General features: G+C 41.9%; 1 protein-coding gene across 1 annotated transcript in view; it reads right to left on the reverse strand.

The window, feature by feature from the left end:
- Positions 1-24907, reverse strand: part of GAREM1 (GRB2 associated regulator of MAPK1 subtype 1) — a 101492-nt gene that overhangs the window by 12280 nt on the left and 64305 nt on the right. The window contains exons 3-4 of the mRNA XM_064706036.1: positions 12178-12308; positions 1680-2858 (exon numbers count right to left, since the gene is read on the reverse strand). Of these exons, the coding sequence (XP_064562106.1) occupies positions 1680-2858; positions 12178-12308 (1310 nt within the window). The remainder of the gene's footprint in view (positions 1-1679; positions 2859-12177; positions 12309-24907) is intronic.

The raw sequence follows: 24907 nt of genomic DNA on the forward strand, positions 1-24907 counted from the left end.
GCCCAGGCACAGGAGTGCCAGAGCCAGCACAAAAGGGAAGCCAGGACGATGTGTCTGGGAAAGGAGGAGGAGGAGGTGGAGGAGGGTAGGACCAGCCCCACTCCAGTTAACGCCAATGTAGGCTGCCAGGGAGCCTCATCTCCATATGGTGGTGCTGGGCACTTGTCCAAGAGTCTGGACAAAGTGTCAGTGCATACCTGACCTCAGAGGCAAGGAAGTGCTCTTGGGTTCCTGCACTTAACACTGCACATAAACACTTTGCTGAGAAGACACAATGTCTTGCCTTCCCTGGCTGCTCCACCTCTTGCATTTGCTTTTTGGGGAAGTTTTGGTGGCACAGTCCACGGGCTGTAGTTGGGCATTTTGTGCCTGCCTGGTGTCCTCATCCTCTCTCCTCTCTGCACCTCCCCAGGCACTGCAGAGCCTGGCCAGGGGCATCCCCACAGAAGTCCACTGCAGCATGAATGAACACACCTCAGCTTTCAACCAGGTTGTGACCTGACTCATGAGGGCAAGGCTACAGCCAATGCTACTGGACTGTTAGATGGCAATAGGAAAGGTATGGGATCATCATGTTTTGCTGCAGTTTGGTCTCAAATTAGTCTTAATTTCCTGTACAGCCATGGTCTTGAAATCACTATAAGACTTGCAAGTGGAATGGTATTTTTTAAATTCCAGAAAAGCCCTTGCAAAACAAATTTGTTAAATAATGACATACACCAAGATTCACGTGATATATGTATCACTGACATTTTGCTAAAGACTCCTAGACAGTCTTTCCTGTAGGAATCTTCTTCCTTACTTTCTTTTCTTTTTTTTTTTTTTCTTAAATAATGCTTAGGATTATGTCAAGAGACCAGATAATGAGTGGATTCTCCAGCCAGCCTGCAAAAGGTCCTGTTGATAAAATACATTTGCATTTTTCCCTCCTAAGTCTCCATGACATTTCAGGTTTGAAGAAGTGATTTCTCCCATGAGTTTTCATTAAAAACCTTAGGCCAGGAAACATGGTCTGTTTACAACTGAGTCCTCTAGAAGGCTCATTTATCAATTCTGCAGAGCTCCTATTTAAACATATTTTCTTTCAATAAGCAGTACAGAGCAATTAGTTCAGGTCTAGTTTGATAAAGTTTCCTTGGGGACAATGACACAGTGTTCTTCAAAATTTGCTACAGGGTCACAATAGAGAAGACAATTTCTCCTTAAAATCTGTAAAAATTCTAGCTGTTCTCATTATCAGAGCCTGTTAATTGAAGACACACTAAGGCAATCTGAGACATTGCCAAGTGGGTCATGCCCTATCCACTCTGGCCACAGAAGATACGAGAAAACATGAAGGTGACATGGAGAGATGATGTGGAAAGCAAGAGAATGAAGTGACTCAGCAATTCTTAGACCTTGTTTGTGTGAGCAAGAAACCCAAAATAAATATAATCTGAAAGTATCAGGATTAAGTTATTAGATCAGTAATATTAAATATACTCCTCTGAGTTTTAAGACATGACTTACACACAGTAGGAAACTAGGTGAAGTGGCACATCTTGCCGAGTTTGACAGTTCCCTTGCCCTGTATGTGCCCTTCCCCCCTCCACCAAGTACTCCCTAAAAAGATCTGCATGCAAACTCTTCAGCACCTAAAAAAGGAAACAAACAAACAAATATAAATAACCCTGACTTACTGCTTCTGATTTGGGAGGCACTGGAGGTGGAGGTAGGGAAACATCTGAAGACTTTGTGGTTGTTCCGACAGTTGCAGGCACAGGAAGAGGCGCGGTGCCACACTTTGATCGGAAGGACCCTCTGTAGTTGTCACACTTGCTCTTCTCAGTTAGCGAGCATGAGAGAGGCTGATCACCACCCTTTCCAGACCCTTGGTCCAACCAGAGCTCTTCGTAAGGAAGCTCCGGTTTCGTGGGCAGGAACATGGATTCTTCGCTAACTTCAGGGAAAAGGTAATCACTGCCACTGTCCCCGGACTCCTGGTACTGAAGAGCGTCGTGAGAGAACAGGGCCCACTCGTTACACAAGTCCCTGCAGCCGTGGAGGTTCACCTCGCTGTTCCCATGCAGGTTGTTGCCGTAGACGCAGACGGAGAGCCGGTGGAAGGACTGCGTGAGCTCGTCCCGCGCGTAGCTGAGGGAGTTGGGCACGTGGCTGTGCCCCGCGCACCGGCTCTTCTTCGGGCTCTTGCACTCGTCGTTCCAGTCAGTCTTCACATCCCGCACGGCACGCGAGTACTCGTCTATGTCAAACTGCTCCTGGCATATGTTAAACCAGTGCTGGATGAGGGGCTCGTGCCACAGCTCCCCCTTCACCACGCTATCGGGTAGAATAAATTTCGGAAGTGTCAAGTGCAAGGGAAAATGCATGGGAATGATTTTGTTTCCACGAAGTACGCAGCAAACGACCACAGTCTTGGTCTGAATGTTGACAAACTTGTACCTGTGCCCCTCACGGATGAAATGCAGGTCATAAGGGTTTCTCGGTGTAGGACTTGGCACAGTCACGTTCACAGGCAGCCTGGTTTTCTCTACTATATTGCGAATCGTGTGCTCGCCTTCCTGCATCTGCACCTCCAGCGGGCTGCGGGTGCTGAACTTGCCCTTACACTGGAAAGGGAGACTGATGCTCTCGTTGGTCCTGTGGTTCATGCAGATGAGGCAGGGCATTTTGCCTCTGCCTAGCTTACTAATTGAATTAAGCTTCCCGATTTTTTTGAAGATGGTGTTGAGCCGTGACTTCTCCTTAGAAGACTTTGCATAAAGGATTTCTGCTTGCCCCATTAAAGTGAGCTCATCCCCAGTACTAAGGGTAATGTTGTAAACTTCAGTGTCTTCATTGCATTCACCTGAAGCTACCTGCAAAATAATAATAAAAAATTTGATCTTCCTCCAATGAAGACAATACTTCAAATCACATCAAATCTCTTGAGACTGAACTTGCAAGACTATGTATTGGAAAAAATGAAAGTAGCTTTATTTGAATAGCTGACTGGTCAAGTGCAAGGTGTTTAAGCTGAAGTAACCCTCTAAATTGTTCAGCTCATTCCTGCATCTTACTTGAGAGGAAAGAGCCACCTGAAACTGTCAAAGAAGGCATGAGAACAAACATAACCATAATCAGAAAGGGCAAATCCACATAGTCCAGCAGTTCAAATAGCCACTTGTGTCATACAGCTATGATGGACCATGTCTGGATTCCCTTGGGTATCTTTTCCCACCTTTGTTTTTGCTGTTTGTTAGAACGTATTTGCCAGGCTCTTGAGGGAAACAAACATCTTTCACCATCTTCAGCTCCCTGAGGAGCAGAAAAGGTGATCTCATCATTACAGATGAAGCATATCCCTTTGATATAATTTTTTCCAGGCTAGAGGGAATGACAGATGACATCTATTCCATGAAGGAGAAATCAAGACTATCAGTCTATCCCATATGCCTACCTCCCCCCCTGCTTTGCTCTCCTAGTCATAGACTTCCTTCCTCATTTTTTGATCATAATTGCAATTTAAGAGATTAAACAACATATGCACAGCCATGTGTGAGCATTTCTAGTGTGGAAATTGTACCAGGAAAAAACCCCCAACAAAACAGATGTCCAAGGCTCATTTGCTTCTGAAGTTATTTCCCTATGACTGAAATAACTCTTTATAGACAAGATTGCTCTGCCTCATATTTGAGTGGTTTAATGTGAAAAGCCCTTTTCAGGGACGTAACAGAACCCACCCAATTCTTTGGTAGCAGCAGATTCCTACTCATAAATGAAAGTGCGCCAGATAAACACTACTGGTCTGTCATAGATCATTTTATTTGCATTTTGAGAAACTGAACCTACTAAAGAAATTGCCAATGAAAACATATGCTAAAATTGTATAACCCTTCCTCACCTCCAAAATCCCTAAAGACTTCATGGACTTGAGTGAAGTTCAAACTCCAAGCTTCAAACCCTGGTATCATCACACAACTGCACAAAATCAAAGCTGTAATTCCAGTAAGTTAATAACTGACAAGTGCAGTGAATAATGCTTCCTCTTCTAAGACATGACCTGCAAACCCTCTGTATTTGCAGAGTTGTGATTATTTTCTGCAAGCCAGAATTGCAGTTGCACAGGCAGCTCAGGCGAGGTGTGCCGCCTTAGCACTTCAGGCTCGGGGCTTCCGGAGAGGAAGTCATTCAAACTCTGAATTATCTAAACAAACACTAATTGGTCTAATCCAGGAAACCACTAGGGTTTATGGTACGTAATACTCACTCACAGTTTGCACCAGTGGCCTGGCAGCATTTGAAACACCACGACATTAAATGAAAGCACTGGAGGCTCCTTTGCTGATAAGGCCCATGTGACATTCATTGCTGGTTTCTCCTCACACTGTCATAGAGAGCTGCACTGGAGCTGCAGCCACACAGCCCTGCCTTTGAGGGGCTGATAGGGGCTGAGGACACACAGGGCTCTGTGCCTGTACCATGCCACCTCCCCCTTCTCTTTCTGAGAGGGTGTTTTCTCTAGGAATACTGGTTTCTAGAATCAACAAGTCCCCGCAAATGGCTGCTTTGACAATGCCAGCTATACTGTTGGACTTTTCACTTGGTGCTGCACCATCACAGCTTTTCTTTATTACTTGTGGGACACTGTCTGGAGCAAGGGAGGTGTCACAACCTGCAGCTGTGGGAGCCCCTCCTTGGCCAACTTACAGTTCCCTGGTGATTCCCAAACAAACAAGACACTGCAGGAGGAAATGGTGGGTCAGAGTGAAACCACAGAAGTAACTAAACGGCTGAGCTTTACAATGAGGGTCTTGTGGAGCAGCTACTTATTGATGCCATCCACTTCAACCACCCAAATAGTAAATGGGCTTTTAAAGTCAACTGACACGTTTAAAGACAAAATTATTTTCAATTAAAAACACTGGAAAACATTTTTTTCATTGTTAGAAAAAATACAGTCACAGGATCCTTGCAGGTGAAATAAGGCTGAATTTAACCCTCAATCTGTGTACAGATGGGGGAACGAGACACAGGAGAGCAGCAGAGTAGAAAGGGACCTGGGATGATGGCAAGTTGAACATGAGTCAGCAGTGCTCTGGCAGCCAGGGGAGACAGCTGTGTTCTGGGGTGCATCAGGCACAGCATTGCCAGCATCAGGCAAGGGAAGGGATTGTCCTGCTCCGCTCTGCTCTGGGGCGGCCTCACCTTGAGTGCTGGGGGCAGTTTTGGGTGCCACAGTGTAAACAAGACATGAAGCTCTTAGAGAGCATTCAAAAGAGGATGGTGAAGGGCTTTGAGGAGAAGCCATATGAGGAACAGCTGAGGTCACTTGGTCTGTTCATCCTGGAGAAGAGGAGACTGAGAGGAGACCTCACTGCAGTTACAACTTCCTCATAAGGGAAAGAACAGACAGTCATTTCTTCTCTGTGTGACAGGAACTCAGGGCCTGAAGTTGTGTCAGGGGAGGTTTAGGCTGGATATCAGGAAAACCACCTGATATCCAACCTAAACCTATCCTATGCCAAACCACCCAACCAGAGGGTGGCTGGGCATAGGAACAGGCTCCCCAGGGATGTGGTCACAGCACCAAGCCTGACAAAAGTTCAAGAAGCGTTTGGACAGTGCTCTCAGGCACATGGTGCAATTCTTGGGGTGTCCTGTGCAAGGCAAAGAGTTGGATTTTATTTTCCTCAGGGGTCCCCTCCAACTCAGTATAGTCTATGATATTCTATGAAAAGAAAGATGATGCCATAGTTCTAGTTCAGCACGCTAAGAAAAACGCTGTTCTGCATTCTTTCTTCTAAACAAAAATATAAAGTGTTAGTTGCTGCTCAAAATTATAATAAGAACCAAAAACATTAAATGAAAAGTCTAAGACCTCATAAATTTATCTAATAAATTCTACTTATGGTGATGTTAAGATTGCTGATACATCCCACTGGGCTGCTTATACTTTAAAATTGGTAGGTAAATATGTGTTCCAGCATAGTGGCAACAAAGATAAACCACACATATATATATCTCTCTCAAAAACATAACAGTGCACAGATACTGCTCAGCTTTTGTTCTCAAGATTACAAAGGCTAAGGATTATTAGGCTAAATGATCCTTACTTTGTCTTAGTAGCAATGACATATGAAAATCAGACTTGTTTTTCCTTGTTCAAACATTTCACTTTATTAACAGACACAAAACTTACAGACAAATCAACAAAGAGCCACGGACTCTAGCTTGGTTTTATACTGCCTTTGGTGAGCTTCACAGGCCTCCAGAAGCCCAGGAATTAGTCATGCAGAGCATTTCCTAAGAACAGATGGGACAGGAGGAAACGGCCTTGAGCTGCACCGGGGGAAGGGGGGGTTTAGATTGGATATCCGGAAATTTTTTTTTACCAAAAGGGTTGTCACTCACTGGAACAGGCTTCCCAGGAAAGTGGTTGTGTCACCATTCCTGGAAGCATTTATAAGATGTGAAGACATGGCACTTGGGGACATAGTTTACTGGTGGACTTGACAGTGCTGGGGTAATGGATGGACTTGATGATCTCAAAGGTCTTTTCCGACCTAAATGATTCTGTGGTTCCATGCCAAATAGTACACTTATAGACAACATGAAAGTGCATATCATAAATTATTCCTGGAAGGCAGAAAGGGAAGTCCCACACCAGCCTTATCTCCCTCTACCCTCTAAGCTTTCAGCACTGACCCAGCAGGATTTGCATCTTCACAACCCTGCTGAGACCATTCTCTGGGCCCCCTCTGCTTCCTGCAATGCAGCTGCTGCTGGGGTGCAGCAGAGCCCTACACTGTCTCAGACACTTGGACCTCATGGTGGCAGGTCCCAGCTGGTGAACGTGACACAGCATATCCCTGGTATAAGATGGACTCAAGCAGCAGTGCACACTGGCAGAGTTAAGGTGGTCCAGATCACAGACTAGTGCAGAAATAATCATACATTTTTGTGGTACACTCCTAAAGTCTCGTAATAATTCTGCAAAAGACGTAACACTACAGAAGGCAGAAAACACCCAAGAGGTTTTCACTCAGCTGCATCACATATCCAAGGAGGGCTTTATACATTTTAACAATGTTTCATGCACTGTAAGAACTCCTGCAGTTTTATTTTGCATTCACCCCTCTTCTGCTCTTCTCATCCAGTTTTCATTGGTAACAGGTGAGAATAACCAGTGATCTCAGCTTTGTGAAAGAGGCAGTGCTTGCCACACCACACTCCCAATGACACCTAGGAATCAGGAGTAGATATTCAAGCTGAAAAATGAATACAGAACACTTCCTCCCTGTTGTACTTGCCTTCTCCCTTCCAACTGCCAGCTGTTAATCCATACTATCTGCTCACTGCTGATGCCAGGATGCTGACCAGAAAGTTTACAGGCATACAGACATTTTGCCAAACACACTGCAAAACTGCAGTGGTCTGAGTCACTATAATATTTTATATTTTAAGACTCATGCAATTTCAGTAACATTGAAAAGCCATTGAAAAGTCCTGCAGAAGACAGGCATCAGAAAACCAAGGAATGATTACTTAGGAAACTGTTTTTCGGAAAAGCTCAGGTAAAATATTCCTTTTGCTTAAGGAAAGGCTAACTAGCAATAATAGATTTTGGCAACACCTGAGTCAATATGCTGTCTTGGACCTCAATTGTTCTAATTTGTTATAGTTTGAAGCAGAAGTCTTTAATTGGACACATAAAAACACCTTTATAAAAATTATTTGTGGCTTTATATAGGTAGGTATAGCTGCTAGACTTTATTAGAGTAATGCAAGCATTGCATTCACTTTAAAAATACAATTAGGATTTTTTTTTTTTAATTGTTAGAGCTATTTGTAACTGTGAAGTCTCTGATTCATAGCTACAGCATATGGTTTTTACTGTTAGAGCCAAGGGACCAATTGTAGCACTACAGATCTATTTAATAGATCATATATATTAGATATATACATTTTTTTACAGGGCACAAAAATTGGAAAAGATTTTAAAATGTATAACAGTGTCTTCAGGAGAGCTGTTAGGAGAATAAAAAGAAGAGCAAACATTTTCAAGAAAGCTGGCTAAATTCAGTGACAGAGTATCCCATTTTTCTTTTATAAATGTCTGTTTCCCAAGACAGGACCAGCAAGAAAATGTCTTCATGCATTTCCCTCTGGGATAAGAGGGACTTTGCCTAATTGCTACATTAACAGCTGGCTTCAGTGCTCTTTAAGGAACGTCTCAAATAAATCAGCGATCTAAAACTGCCCCAAAATGTGGCAGGTAGCACTGCAGAGCTGTAACATGGAGTGTCTCTTTGTGTGGGACGTCAGGAGCCACCGAGGCAGTGGCACTTGCCATCCAGGCTTCTTTTGGAGCAGGACCCCCACACAGGTACCTCAATGCAGGCACACAGCAGCAGCAGCTCTGCTTCCAGTGCTTCCCTTACTCAAGCCATCCACCTTTTTCCAGGAGGAAAGGAGGCAGCCACAGGACTGCAATGCCAATGCAAGACACCGAGGTGTGGAGCCTGTGTGTACTGGGAGCAAAGGGGAAAAAGAAAAAACCCAAAGTGCTGGGAGCTGACTCTTGCTGCTTTGTAAGGCTGGCATCAAGCCACAAGGCCACTAAAGCACTAATTCTTGAGGTGAAGTATTATGAATTGCCTGAAACTCTGGAGCCAAAATCTACACAGCACCTCATTTCAAGAAAGTCACTACTGCAGCACTTAAGAATGTCACTGTAAGTTACAGCCTCCTATATATGTGCTTTATGGCAACTCAGGGTGAGTTTATCAGAGGCACAAGAATTACAATCAGGCAATCAATTTTGCTCCACCGTACTGCATTACCATCTCCCAAAAAAAAAAAAAAAAATCAAAAAAAAGGGCGAAGTTTTCACTACAGATTTTTTTCTGCCAAAATGCACATTGTATGGGCCAACACGGTTAAATCACTGTGAAAAGAGGATTACATTAAAAAAGATGAACAAATCAGGTATCAAAAGTTCTCAGCAATCATACAATATCTTTGATAGGTAAGAGAAGAATCATTATAAGGCTAATTCACTAACCCATTTGTCCATTCTAGAAAGTATCTGCAAACAGCTTCACAGACTCTCCAGGGAGACCAAGCGATGTCTTCAGAAAAAAATGTTACTCTGGAAGATCTGAAGGGTCCTGCAACACTAAGTGAGCTGGTTCTCAGAGTGAAGGAACTCCTAGTTTGTCTACTGTTCAATCTATCAGACAATACTGCTGCTTTTTTAAGGGAACTTTTTGTGAATTGCCTTCAGTATTATTTGGGTGGGGGGTGTGTTTGTTCCTTGTCTTGTTTTTAAGACCTGGTGCAAATAGCTTCCGGGGTGTTTGTACACACTGCCATATGTATGAGACCAGAGCAGTTGAGAGCAGACATCTACTGCTGTTGCTTCAGCAAAAGACAGGGTCCTGGGGTAGCTCAACATTCTTAGCATTTTGTTCCTAGCAATAGAAAAAAAATTTTCTTGTATTTATAGCATAATTCTATAACGTAAACAAAATCTTCTTCAATTATGCACTGAATTCTAATACAAAAAAGGTTCTCAAGTATCTGGTCAGTGAAGAAAGGACAGAATGCCTCTATTTTTTGATCAGGAAGAGATTAAACTATTGACTGAATGAAACTCACTTATCCCCAGAACACTCTAAATTACTGCGCCTGTAGATGCTGCTACCACTCGAAATGACCAAGTGGGTATCCAGTGCAGTACATATGGCCAAAAAAGTTACTAAGTACTTTTAGCCATTACAAAAGTTTTATTTAACACAAAATTTTTGTTTGCTAGTCTCTGAAAAGATACCACCTTTCCCTCCTAGTGGCACTTGCTTGCATGTGTTACAGCTGTTCTTCAAACACGCATCGGGTCCTCAACCCCCTGCATCAGGACACTGCCCAGAGAGCCTGTCCAGCTGCAAAACCACAGGGAAGAAAGGGAGAACCCTCTCCCCTGCTTTGCCAGGATAAGGTGGCTGATTTGTCCCTTTAACAACTATTACAGGAAGCAAAAATAAAGTAAGCCCATTGGAAATGATCTCGCAGCCCACCTCAGTGAGAAGGCAGTTTGGAGAATGGCAGCAGTAGCTGTGAAATCCTGCTGGAACTGCCAAGGATTTACACTCAGGAGCAAGGCTCACATCAAGTGGAATCATAACCATGGTGTACTGGCACATGCAGGCACACCTCAACCAGCACAGACAAAAGAACACAGCGACTGTCTGGTCACCTTGGAACTCTACAGGCTCCTTCTTCAAAAATTATCCACTGAAGAGTTGAGTGTTTGGAATAAGAAATAATTCCCAGACTTCAGAGCTCCATCTCATCTTAAGTGCTTCATCAGATATTTTGGGCACCTTTTTTTCCTTTTTCTATTGGATTAGCTGCCTTCTGATACTCTCTTCTGAATTTAAACAGGCACGCTACATTGGACAGGAATCAACTGTACTTAGTATTCCTCCCTTTGCTCTAATCAGCTTGACAAAATCTCTCCCATATTAAAATTTTAGCGTGCATAATTCTCTTGCATGTAAAGGGTTATTAAACACTTTAATAAATCCTGCTAAGTTCATTTATTTTTTGGAAGATGATAACCTTGGAATAGACTTCTATGAAACTGGAAAAACTGCCAAGAGGAATACTGCCAAGATAACTGTGTAACTAGGTTAAACCTGGATTATACTACTGTTATTTACATTAAGGAGTATCACTATAAAACCTTTAAAAATGGATTTGATATCTAACAGAAAGCTTTGCTTATTTCTCAGTTTGCCACATATGAAAAAGAGTTTTAAAACCACTCATGGTAAACTCAAGATATGGCATTTTAGGTTTAAAGAGGCCTGTAGACAAATACTTTTTTGCACTAGGAAATCAAAGCTGCACATTCTACTGTGCCCCTCTCTTGGTTTGGTCATTGATCAAAAGAGAAATAACAGCACAGCTCTGGATAAGGCCAGCAGTCACAAGGATTTTTTCTGAGCAGAGATAAAATTTTCTTGTTCCCTTGCCTAAATTTACAGAAGTGTTCCAACCTTCTCACCTAGCCTTCATTCATGAAAGCCTCTGTTTTACAGGCTTAGGTTAATGCAGAGCACAAATGAAAACAACCCACTGTCTTGCAAGGTGTGAGTCAGTCACTGAGTAAATTAACTGATGAGCTCTTCCACTTACACGTATAAAAACTGTGAGCTAGCTGGTGTCTCCCAGCTGTAGCAGTGCAAGAAAGAGGAAAAAGCCATTAAAAGGTTGTTATACAATGCCCAACCCGATACACAAAGGACCAGGAAAATTCCAGGCTGGCTGTGTACCATGCGTATTAGGCAGTTTCCCCTGCAGGTACACGATGCAGATTTCCACCATTGCACACCAGCTCTAGGATGCTCTTCTACCAGTCTGGGATGGTGCTGCTGCTCAAACCAGCCAGATAAGCCTGGAGACCACTCTGCTCTCATGGCAGAGCTGACCTACCTTGTGCAGTGTCACACGTGTAGGCAGGACAAAGAAGAACAAGCTGTGATTTCACTGTTTCATGCCCCTGCGCTGCAGCATGTTTGGTGATAGCAAACCCTCTCATGGGATCAGTGACCCTTTCATGAGCCCAAGAGCTGTGCACAAACACACACATGCACACAGAGAACAACTGTGTCTTTTTATTTTGGCATGGTTTGGTTTTGGGTTTTTTTGGTTTTTTTTTTTTGTTTTTTTGTTGTTTTATTCACAATGGTATTTAGCTGCAGTAATTTTGAGACAAGCAACCTCATCATTTCACCCTGCGTGCTCTCTGAGAAAGAGGCTTTCTGGAGAGGGATTTGAGCAGCTGCTGCTTAGCAGAGAATGAAATTCAGACTGCTGGAGGGGGAGGAGGAAGGGGGCAACAAACAACATTTGTTTAAAATCTGGCAGGAGCATCCTAATTAGATGAATTATTGAATGGATCATCAGGATTGCTCCCCAAAGTGCCATAGGGCAGGAGAGCCCTTAGAGGACATGTTGATTTAAGACTGCAGAAATGATCCCAAAGAGCACCATCACCGAATGTGGAACACTAAAGGCTCGTTTGTCTCAAAAATCACACTTCCCACTCAGCGCCGCTGCTCACTTGCCATGTATATAAAGGTTGCAACAGTTAATCATTTAGACAGGGACAAATATTTATTCAGGGACTACCTTAACGTTGAATGTTATTTCCTCCATGACGTAAACTCGTTCAGGAAATGCTTTAGCCACCTCCTCCACACTGTTAAAATACTGCACTGGCTCCTTAATATCTCGGTCTTGCTCCAGCAGCTTAAACTGCCCTGAAAACAGATGATAAACAGAAGAATGGTAAGATATTTATATTGGACAACTGTCACTGTGGCAACTGCTGGCTCAACTTCTGCACCATTTTGCTCGGTCAATTTTTCCAGTTATTAGCAACCAAACAAGAAGACGAAAGATTGTAGAGTCTCCTGAACCTGCCATGAAAGACACCCACTTTCACTGGCTTGGAATGAAAAGAACATGAGGCAGCCAAAGTGAAATTAAAAAAGATTGGTTTATCACAAGCTCTCTAGAAATAGTAAATAATTATGGAGGCATTTGCATTTGTGTACTTAATTCAGTGTCATAGTATCTGCACAGATAGCAATTTTGGACCTTTAATAAATTTTACAGAAAGAAACCACACCTACAAAACCCCAAAACAAAAACATAAGGAGTTTGGGTTTGTTTTTAACATCATCAAACAGCAGCCTAAACCTAAGCCCTTTTACCCCTGGGCTTCCCTAAGAATGGAACAGCATCTAACTTTCCTTAATGATAAACTGAACCCTTTGAGAACTTTAGCTAACATAAGATATTAAACCTCACACATTTAAAACTCTTTTGAAGGTGTCTGCCTTCAGAAGAGCATGAGAAAGAAGTGTTTCTTGCTAATTTTACTCCCCCCAGCATGAAAACTTTGGCTATTTTCTACCTCTTGTAAAAGGCAAGAACTAACATGGAGGGAGCCACCCCAGGCAGACCTGCCAGAGACAGCCAGGCACATCAATCACCTGTGTGCACTATGAACACAAGTTTTAAAACTTTATTTTATAAATACAGAGATAAGATAAGTTTAGACAGTTTACTGTTTGCATGACTTATGCTTAAAATCAGTGGAGTGATCTTTCCAAATTTAGAAATGGTAACTACTACTAAGTTAAAGGCTGGTCTCAGCAAGACTTGATGTAAAAAACAACTTTAGAAAATGAGAAAAAGGTTGAATAAAATCTATGGTTGGTGCAGCTCCTATAAATCACATTTTAAAATTTGCAATGCATGCACTGGATTATTGTTCCCAAATAGCACTGAACTTCATTAAAATAAATCCAGCATGTGAGGATGTCAGCCACCTACAGAAATATTTTCTCACTCCTTCAGCATTCTTGGGCTCAGCACCCTGCTGCCCCTTTACATCCCATCAGGCTTGAGAGCTCTGTGACACGGTGGGAGAACTCACCCACACTGAACTATTTCAGGCCACACAAGAGCAGAAGACAACGCAAACTCAGTGAGCCTGGCACCCACGAGAGAGAGCTGTCCTGCCCCTGCCAGGTGTGTGCACACACATGTACCCACTCACCACCCCTCAGGAGAGGTGCCAGAGCAAAGGCTCAGCACTGCTGCCCATCCCCAGCTGTACCTGCTGCCAGGGGCACACCCTTTTAATCAGTATGTTAAGAGCTCTGTGGCTGTAACCCTGAAAATCAACTTGTAATGCAGAGTACTTCCTTTTATACCCTTCCATATGTTTTGTCTTTCTAAAGTGATCATGGTAACTTTGAAGTATTATCAGCAAGGTAACTACAGATGCTGGTATTTCTCACTGCAGGATGATTTTTCAAGTGTTTTAATATCCTTCATTATGCTTCCCAAAATCAGTTGAGTTTCCCAACTTTGTATCTGCTCCAGAACATGCTATGATGTGACATTCAACCAAGGCAATTCGTGTACCAGCACTGGGTAGAAGCCACAGGAATTTTGGTCTGACCTGAGGAAGCCCTTCCTATAGAGTACCACAGCAGGAATGGCTTCTCTGGGTCTGCCTCATGGAGCATTCCACCTTAGACAGGAGTAAGCAACAGCAGTGTAAGCAGGTTGGAGTTAATGCGCAGTTAGCAATACTACCCAGAATCTCCTTCCCAGCTCTCAGAGGAACTCATGGCTGAAGGATGAGTGCCAGTACAGGGATGAGGTTTTGGGCTCAGCAGGCCCAGAGGTTTTCTTCCCTGCAAATTTGTTTAATTGCTTACTGACGGTAAACTTTCATTGTAGATACACCCTCTTATCTTCAAAAACTCTGGCAAACTCTTTTTCCATAAGCTTTAAAGAACCTCTGGGATTAAGACTACAAACTAGGAGTAATAAAGCTATACCTGGCAGACAGTATGGGTAGCCACAGGAAACCTGACAGCAGACAAGCATTTGGAAAATGCTTCACATACTCAATAGAACTATGCCAGCATACTAAAGCTGAATTCCTCAGCCTGTCTGCTTTGAGCCCTTTTGGGTGCAAAGCAATAGAGGGGCCAGGCAGCCAATACCTTTGGGCTAAGGGAATCTGAAAAATTAGCAGGAAGCTGCTCAGTTAACTGGTGCTGGGAAGTGCATTATGACTGATGCCAAAGCACGCACATGGAGACGAAGAGAGAGCTGTGCTTTTCAATCCCTAGTCTGCCACAGACCATGAAAATCCTGTCTTCAGGAATTCCCTGTCAGCCACAGCCTAAACAAGAGCAAGATGCTTTCCCTGGCTGAACAGGTCCTTTTCCTCACAGACACCCCACTTTCCTGTAAAAGAAACTGAGGAGTGGGGAAGATGAGTGAAGTCAGGTGCTCTTGTGCATGGAGTCAGGGTGTGCCAGGACATCGTGTAGCAGCAGAGACTATGAGCTGTGCCAGGGAGCATCTGACAGCACAGAAAAACCACTACTCTAAAGCACAGAGCCAGTAGATGTACTTCAGATAGTCACTAAGAGCAGGATGCTCTTACATTTAACAGATGCCACACAGTGTTCCTTCACCATGGGCTGACGTGAGGATGTGTTTATTTTCGATTGTTATCCTCTTTGACTACCAACACAGCCACTGGGAAGCAGCCCTAACTGATTGGGATCCAGGGGTCTGATTTACAGGATTCCCAGCTACCACTTGAGGCAAGCTGTGATTAGAGTTTTTCATGACAAAAAAAACCCAAACTCAAGTTTGGTTTTTTTTTTACAGCAAGTTTAGGTCATCTCAGACAGATCGAAACTCAGCCAAGTTACTTCTGATTTGATACTCCATGCTTATGCACAGAACCGAGGTGAATATGATATTGCATGGAAGCTAAATAGTTTTTTGAAACTGCAGTATACTGCAGTAATAAAATTTTACTAGTTCAGAAAGAAATTGAGAATTCTCACTTCAGAGTGGGAACTGAGTTGGCCAGAGTAACAAAGCATGAATTCACATGAACAAGTACGAAAAATGAAATACTGAATAGTAATACATGTTACCAACAATACTCATCCAGGCCTTTGAATGAGACAGTGGCCTTTAATTCTAGGTTTTCTAGTTACTCTGTTTGGAAGCATAATAATACTATTTTTCTATGACTGTTATATATTTAACAACAGTGAATCTGGTGGCAAAACAAGGCCAGTTACTCCCTGCAACCCTAAGTTCTACAAAAAAAGTCCCAAATTCCTCAACACAGAACAAACGCTTTAGGCTGTGTGCAACTGGGAGCAGAGTCTGCTCTTTACTGCAGAATTCCACATTCCTGCAAAAAAAAAAAAAAAAAAAAGAAAGAAAAAAAAGAAAATCATCATTGGGAGCTTTGGTTGGGTACAAAGCGACGCTCAGAGCTGTGTGTGTCGCTATCTGTGCCATCCTCCCCGTCCTTCAGCTGAGCCTCACAAACACAAAGCCGTCTGTGCCCTCCCTGCTAATAAGCAGCAGTTCACAAGGAGGTTGACGACAGAGGAGTACACACAGATCCCAAAGCACAGAAGAGAAGGGCAGCATTAATCTCTGCCTGTTACGAAATCAAGAAGCATGCTGTGCATGGGAGCTGTCAGGGCTAGACGTTAAAATGCCTCTTCCGTGAAAAAGATGGGTTTATAATTTGAGATTTTCCATAGATAGTTCTTAAAAATTCATTTCCTCATTGAAAAAAGCAGACTTTGTTTTATTGGAAGAAGAGAAAGAAGGGCTGAAGAGCCTACAATACACTTTGGAACCGGATGTCAGTAACTAACTAGCTAGCTAAGTAACTAACTAACTAACTAACTAGGAGTAAGCAGACAATTTCTTCCTATGTTTCTACCTGGTCTCTATTCAAGCTTCCATAAAAAAACAAAGCATGGCTGAAACACAAGTTTAATGGACATAAGTATGGCTTGACTGCATGTTCCACTTTGAAAAAGGCACAATTTCCACAATTTCTTTGGGACGCTTGACAAAACTGACAGAAAGCTTGAGCAAACCACAGGGCAATTTCACTTTGTGTTAATTAGGAATTTAACAAAAAAAAAAAGAAAAAAAAAGAAAATATAAAGCTAAAACTATACTTTTATAGAAGCTCACCCCTCTCTCTCACTAGCACAAAAAGAATAATGAAATGTTTCTGTAGTAAATCAGTGAAGGTTCACAAAGACCAAAGATTCATAATACCTGCATGGTCCACTGAGCAGGTATGGCTATACCTCTGCAGCCAAATGCTAGGGAGAAATGAACAACTCCTGCAACCTTTATATCTCTTTATCTTTCTGTCTGGCCTCTGGCAGGTACAGTATTGGAACAGTTTCATCCTAGTATATATTATCTCTGTAGATTATGAATTCTTATTTCTCTGTGAAGGTACTTACAGCAAAGACAGTAAATCTACTACTGGTGGAAATGAGTCTGGAAAAATAAAAAGGCAAGGAAGGACCTAAAACAGTGCTTATTCTCCAGTTTATGAAGGCATTTATAAAAACCCATTAGGAGCAGGAAGATCAGTCCATCTTCTTTCTTGCCAGATTGGCCCTGGAATGGCTGTGAGCAGGGGCATTAATCAGCCCTTTCTGTCCCAGCTTCTGCTGCTTCCACTGCTTATGTTCTTGCAGGCTTACACATGTTCCTAACTCCAACCCAGTTCATCCAGGTTATTTCTGTGATGAAAGATCCCCTGGTTTTTGCAGTGACTTACCCCTTACCCTCAAATAGTCCAGCAGTTTCCCACAGTCCAGAATGTTCCTGAAACAGAAACATTCTGTACAGTGACTGCACTGTACCTAGACCCAGGCAGTCTTTATCTATGGTAGGCATTCTCTGGCTGGACAAACTGTCAAGTTTTCATTGATATAAAAGCATGAGAGCATGCTTGTCCTTTTACACTAAAAAGAAAAGCTGGAAAAAGAAACTCTGTTAAAAAAAAATAAATGCATGCCATCAATAGAAAACATGGAAGGTCACTGAAGCATCTGCTCAGCTGTGTTAGCTGCTAAATGTTTCTCCAAGGAGGCAGGAGCTGTATTGTCTGTCTTTGATTATTTAGTAAGTCTCACAGCCCTCTGTGAGGCTGTGTGCAAGGCCCAGTGCTCCTCAAGAATGCGCAGACAGCACAGCAGGGTAGCAAAAGTACTGCAGCAGTTTATGCTTCATATTATTTGTTGACTGCTGACTGCATTTTAATATTTCAAAGAACTGCAGAGCTACTCAAAAAGGAAAGGTTCTATCTGCCAGAATATACATAATTTTGGAAAAAGACAGTTCTTGCCTATATTTTTAAGCATTCCTGCGCATAACACTGATAGCAAATTACTTTGTTTTTCTTCACAAAATTATGATCTTTGATATAACTGGGCAGAGTTCAAGAGCATAAGCCAAAAGAACACTTCAGCAAATCTGGTTCTTAGATACACCTGTGCAGTCTTTATCTGACTGTGTATACAACTCTCCTCAATGTCTGATAAAGATATAAATTCATTTTAGTGGGGGACAAAGGAAGGAAATCTCAGTTTATGGTCTACCATAACAGTCAGCCCATCAACTAGATCATATGGTAGAGCTATTTAATCCCTAACTAATCCTAGATAAGGCAGCCAGTCAAGAGACAGCATGGCAAAATAGACTCTAAAATAATAGATTAAGCTATAACCATAACATTGCAATTTAAAGAAAAATAGTCAACTTTTAAATTGGCATTTACCAATATGTCTTTGCACAGAACCTAAATGTGGCATTTTGTTGTTGCAAGCAGTGTTGTCCTAGCAGTGGCTGTAGCTGTCTAGGGCTGAGAAAAGGAAGAAAAGCCCATCGCAGTCTTTGACACAACTATCATGTGGCTAATTGAGACCACAGAGTAAAATTAATACTGAAGCTCATTCAGGGATCTATCACCAAGCCAAGGTGAAAGGGTTTGGCAGACATGCAGAAGTCATGATGAATGGGAAATAAATGCCTTGCTTTACTTTTGTCATCTTCCAGCTTGTCAACAGTGAGCATTTGCTCCCAGCTCTCCAGAGGAGAGAAGAGTGCAGGCAGAGTCCCACTGCAAAGAGAGGAATTGCAAGTGTAAAAGGAATTACAGAATGCTGTTTTCAATAGCAGGAGCAGACAGCAGGCCACAAATGGACTAGCACAGACAGGCTCGCTGCTCACAGAGGAGACAGGAAAGTGAATCACCTGCTCTGTTATCTCTGAACTCTCCACTGAAGGAGCTGCTGATTCCACCTCAGGCTGGGATGTGGCAGCAAACTAACATGGATGCAGTGCCATGGTAAGTTCAACCCCTCAGTCAAAGAAAGAGCAAGATAGCCCAGCAGCACAGGTTCATCTTTGTCTGCCACACCGACAGCTTCTGAGAGCTACAGAAAAAATGGCTTGGGGGCAGAGAAGATATTTTTTGGAGTTATTCATGAGAACTTTTGTTTATTTTCATATTGTAGCCTGCTGAAGGCATAGAGGAAACTATAAAAGGGTGGAGAATACAACAGGAAATACACAAGTATATCTTTGGTGCACAGCTTCCAAAGGATGACCACGGGGATACAAACTAGAAATGCTACGATTGATTCTTAAGGCATAATCACTGTGAAACAGGTATAAGAAACAGAAATATTCCCTCTGTTTTTTTAAGAACTGCCTGTCAACACTTTTTCTTCAGAAGACAGGTGAAGAAGAGGCTCTCCTGTGTCCCAATCTACACCCAATCTTCCGGAAATTTTGGGAATGTATTAAAAAAACAGACGGAACATGAACTAGAGACAGATCTAAGTAAACATGACACCAGTAGAATTCATCAAGTGCACTGGAGCTAAACTTATGGCACTGAAAGCAGAGGGCAAGGCACAAAGGCACATTCAGTCAGCAGATATTGTGTAACATTTCATGGCGAAGGAGCCCTTCAGAATGAATAGTCTTACTTCCTGGAAATCTTATGAAGATTTTGAAGGCTTAAATGCCTTTATTCCTCACTGTGTCATGTCTGTGGCACAAATATCCAATCAAACAAGAAAGAATGAGTCAGGCACACAACCTGGTGAGACATGTTGAAGCAGAGCATCAGCCCACTGACACATCACCTGTGCATATGCACAGACACCATCTGAGAGATCAAGGAAGGGAATCCAACCAAGTTTCCCACACAGCAACGCAATGCTTGCTAATCAAACCCTCTAATCCTGTGCAGGCAAAGCAAAAGGGATGGTACAGCCTAGCATTCTCTTTTGTCTTATCTTACTTTTATGATTCGTAAGTAGCATAACAAAAAAAAAAAGAGATTCTGTTGGCAGCATAACAAAGAAAAATCAGTTCAAATGGTGACTGATGATAGCTTAAAGCAGATTTAACTCACAGATATTGCAAGAGAGGGAATTTTAGGTTACAGATCATGTAAAAAGACAGACAGGGAAAACAAGCCTAACCTCCAACCTTTGTTTCATAAGTTATTACCATCACAAATACAAGATTACCACAATGAAATGTTCCATTTTACAGGGTCACATGTTTTTGAGTGTCTGGACTGTAGGTTAACTAGATTTAACTTACTGGGTTATCATCAATCTAACCTGTAATTAGCATAATTTCCTTCCTTTTCCATGTGCTTCCAACAGACATGAAGAGTATGGTCCATCAGCAGTGTGTTAGTTCACACACTCACTTGACCATGCAGAGGACTGGTGAGTTCCACACTGTCTGACTTTACTAATTAGTGTTAACAAAAGCTGTGGCAAGTTTCCTGTTGAAGAGTAAGAATATAAAGACATACAGATGAAGATGAGATGGTCTCCTGGTGAGTATCAGCACTTACCCTGATCACAGCTCAAAAAGGGATTGAGAGAAAGAAGAAGAGTTACAGAAAGTCCAGCTAAAGCAACCCAGAGCTTGCATGAAACAGTATTGAGGTGACTACATTCTACAGCAGCTGCCCAATGGCAAAATCTTTCCTTGTATGAGCATCATCCCCTTGGTACTGGAGTGGATAATATCCATGCCTATCTCAGTTCAACAGTGTTTAACAGTCACTGAAAGTTTATGGCTCCAACCTACTGCAGCAGCATCCAGGATCCTTATGGGAACATCCAATGGAACTGCCTGCATCCAGACAGGAAGACTTGGTAAGAAGACAAAGACAACTTAATCCTTCACTTAGAAGCCTTTAGCAAAAACTATCAGAAAAGAAATTGAGGCATAATCAAAGGTGAGAACATTTATGGTTACAGTTCTTACTACACTTTGAAACATTTGCCTTACTAAGCAAATGCATTGCTTTTACTTACACATAAACACTGATTGGGGGCTGAAGATCAATCCTAAGGAGCAGAGACTGAGCTTAGATATGTCAATGCAAACTGAACATCAAACCCCTCACTGAGTGACAGATAAGACCCTTAACAGAACCTCACACTGGTGTGCCCATAAATTTTTCTATTTGAGTGAAAGACATCACATACCTTTAAAAGTAAGAAGCAACACAGACCTAATCTGCCTTTGGATCCTGTCCTAGCTAGGTGATCTCCTGCCAAATCATCAGTAACATCCATCCCAAGACATACATACATTAAACAAATAGGGTTGTCTACAACAGATTAACATTTAATTAAAGCACAGAAGAAAGTTGAGATGAGAGTGACAGAACAAATTCCTGGTTAACATTTGAAATGAATATTGCTAGTTTCAAGCAGGCTCAGACAGACTATGTTAGAATACCTGTTAAAGGTATATATTGCTGGAATTCTCTATCACAGCTGCATCCAAATATTTAGCCTTTATACCACAGATTACTCACCTAATTAAAACTGATTTCAGAAGAAATTATGAACATGTAACTTTTTCTCCTCAGTGTTGGCAGAGAAAATCCCTTTTCCTTTTATTTCAGAACAAATTTGTAATTAATAATTTGGAGAAAACACAGTAACACAATCTGTTCCTGTGGGCTGATGCCCACACCAGCAACAGTGCAGTTGTAGTCCATAATCTGCATGGGGATTATGCACTCCAAGCACCTAATGAGTACAGAAACCAATGACATCCTTCCCCTTGCCTCAGCAGGTGCCTCCTCACAGAAAATCCACCTTTTCACCTTGTCAATTTGGTTGCTAAACAGTGAACTTCAGTTCCTTGTGCAAATGAAGTGTCAATGAAACAAATGAGAGTATTTTCTGAGGGCAGCAATACTTCAAGACCTGAGTGCAGTGCAGTTCTAGTGGAATAGTTTCTTTTAATTCCAGCGCCTAAATTTTTTCAAAAAGATGAAAATTAATTTTTGCACTGAGAGAAAGATAAAAACCAGACAGCATTCAAAAGAGAAACTGTGCTCACCTGTGGCAACAGAAAAATGTAATAGTGACAGGTGGAAGAGTCTTCATTCTTAGAGAAACAGATGAGTTGGAAAACAGAGCTAATAATTTTAGCAGACCAAAATTCGATTGCATTGAAGAGAGCCAACCTCTGCAAATCAGAAACAAGCAAGTTGTAGCCTCTGTGTCAGGCCTGTTCTGAATCCTAGAATTTCACTTTGATTTGAAAAACTGAGAGAGTGCAATTATAGGGAGAGATTTAAGACTGCAGAAGTGCATTTTTACCACAATATGGATTCCAGGGATCCTAACCACAAGTAAGTTGTGGATTTACACCAGACAACTTTTTGGATTTGGTACCCACCTCTTAAAAAATAAATTTGCAAAGTGAAAGCAGCTCTCCTGAACAAGTTCATACACATTCTTCTATTTCTTGGTAAGTCAAAACTTTCACTAAAATAACAGCAGCAACCTCTGAGCTTAACCATTAACTTTGCCTTTCTGAGTAACAGCTTTTATTTATTGATTTGGCAAAAGCTTCAAAGCCAGCACTCACCAAAACTCAAGCTCTCAATGGTTCTGCCTCAGTGCAAAGACACTTTCTTCAATTGCAAGCCGACCATCCTTTACGCTTTCTGCTCTTTTGCTGACAGATCTTTTTCCTCCTGCTACTCCCACATGAGCATCCCCATCTCTGTGGCCTGACCTGAGCACCATTCATTGCCTTCTTGCTCACGGAGAGTCTTTTGTGCCCTTCAGGTTCTGCCCCCACGCTGTGGGCAGCACACCCTGGCCAAGTGCAGGACGGTGTGTCCTCCACCCAAGGAGAGCAGGCACATCCACAGCACTGCCCTGGCAGCCACTTGGGCTGCAGGAAACAAAGCTAAAGAAATGCTGCATTCACCAGGCAGAAATCTTTAAAATGCACATAGACCAATTCTGTATAAAAAGTGCTTTTGTTCCCTGCTCAGGAACAGGTTTTTTAATTAACTGAATGGGAGGAGTTGTAAAAAACCAGGAACAATGACTGAGTCAGAAGCTCAGTCAGTTCTCAGTAGCTTAACAGGGCTTTAACATGAGACAGAATAAACTTATTTTATTTTCAGTTAGACATTTTTATCAATGTGTAGAGAGACTTCAGAGCTGAGGCTTGGTATCCTGAAAGACTGTCTGTGCATTATAGAGCAGCTTATTGTTTCAAAGCTTGTATCTCATTTGCTTGCTGAATATCTGTATGTAGTTTCTAGCAGAGCCTGTATTTTTCCCCCTTCTCTCCTCTCCCTCAACATAAATCTGCTAAACTATTGTACTCAAATTACTGCAGAACTTGTCACTCAAACAAGTTCCCAACATTTGTGTATCTGCAATGGGAAGAAGTAGTTTCTGTTATTCTGTGTAATTAAAAAGACAATTTTCTTTGGAAAGGTACTATCACTTTGTATTGCCAATGCCTGTCAATGCCTGCAGACTATAGCTCAGTTTACATATTTATAATGTGTTTAAATTAGGAAGGAATTCAATTTATTAGGAAGGAATTCAATTTATTATAGCTTCGACCACCAGCAATCATGACCAAGTTCTGAAAAAACAAGTTCACTTTACTTCTGGAACAAATTAAACAACATTTTAAAAACTGAAATGAAGCCAATTTCCAAAGAAACTCTTTAATTACACAATAGGTCTGGTTTATTCAGCTGAGGTTTCCTGTCAAGGAGAGTATTAAGTACATTCATGCTACAGCTAAAATTACATTAAGGAGAATTTGAAACAAGTGCAGAGCCAAAATAATACATGATCTGAAAATCACCTTGATGAAGTACACATAGCATAGCTTATGCTCCAAAAACTGTAATGCTGGAATATCTATCAAGCATACAAAGTAACTTGCAGCAAGCAAACATTTTTAATTTTTTTTGGTTTAGGATCAGCAGTCACGTTTGTGTCACCGCCTCAGTTGAGAAGCAGAAGGTGTTTTGATCCCTCCATTCTGCATGAGCTAAGCCATCTCTTCCCTCACTCCCTATGAATGCAACAGAGTTTGTCAGAATTGTCTGGTTTCCAGTACAAGAGGACATTGATTCAGTGCTGTGCAATTTACCCACAGAGCAGACAAAGCTCTTGATAACAGCTCAAGATGAATGAAGGCAGCTTTTAAGAATGAGCTTTTTGGCATATGCTCACAGCATGTGCTGAAGTGTCACCAGGAGCAAAAAAAAAGGAAAAAAAAGGGGAAGAGAGAGATGAGCTGAAAAGGTGGGTGAATAGAGATGATGAGTAAGAGCACATTGCTTCAGCACTGCCACTTCATTTAATTTTCACTGCTACTCAAGAAGGCAACAAAGATGATAAATCTAAAATGCAGATCTAAGCAAGATATGCATCTGCCTCAGTTCTCTTGAACGCATTCCGTCACACACCTTAAATAAGGAGGGTACCATCTAAACCTCTCCCTGGCAGTTCAACTTACCATAGCTGAATCCAAAAGGTATAAAGAAACAGAATGCCCAGCCAAATTTTCCCTCTTGCAAGATGCCTGCCAGCTTGCTGAGAGCCAAATGAATCCCGTTACTAGAGGCTGCCAGCCTAGCCTAAAACAGCTTGACGGAAAAAAAATGCTACAGACTACACATGGGGTGGTTTAATTCCAAAAATGTTTTCAGACCACCACTTATGGGATTTTGTTTTCTCCATCTAAATGATAATTCATGAGTTGGAGTTGTACTTGTGAATATTTTCCCTCTATGTGTTTGTAGTGAAAACTTCTCACTTATACTGGGCATCTCCCATTGAAAGGCATTTTTTCACCAATCCCACTTTCACTGAACGGGCTATGAAGTGGTAATTATTAGTATGGCTGGTCTCCTGTTTGTCTTTGAGCACTCATGGACTTCCCCAGCTGCTAGATTATCATGAGATATATTATTACATACTGATTTCTAAGTATAAAATCTAACATTAGCAGCTGCAAGTGTTCCAGGGAAACTGTGTGCTGTGATCTCTGCAAAAGAACTTTGGTTGTAAAACAAGGTGATCTTCAATCTGCCTCTAAGATTAGGAAAAATATCAAAACTTTCATTAAAAAAAAAGTTATTCCTTGAATAATGAAG

The sequence above is a fragment of the Zonotrichia leucophrys genome, chromosome 2 (genome assembly GCF_028769735.1).
Source record: "Zonotrichia leucophrys gambelii isolate GWCS_2022_RI chromosome 2, RI_Zleu_2.0, whole genome shotgun sequence".
In the NCBI taxonomy this organism is placed as follows: domain Eukaryota; kingdom Metazoa; phylum Chordata; class Aves; order Passeriformes; family Passerellidae; genus Zonotrichia; species Zonotrichia leucophrys.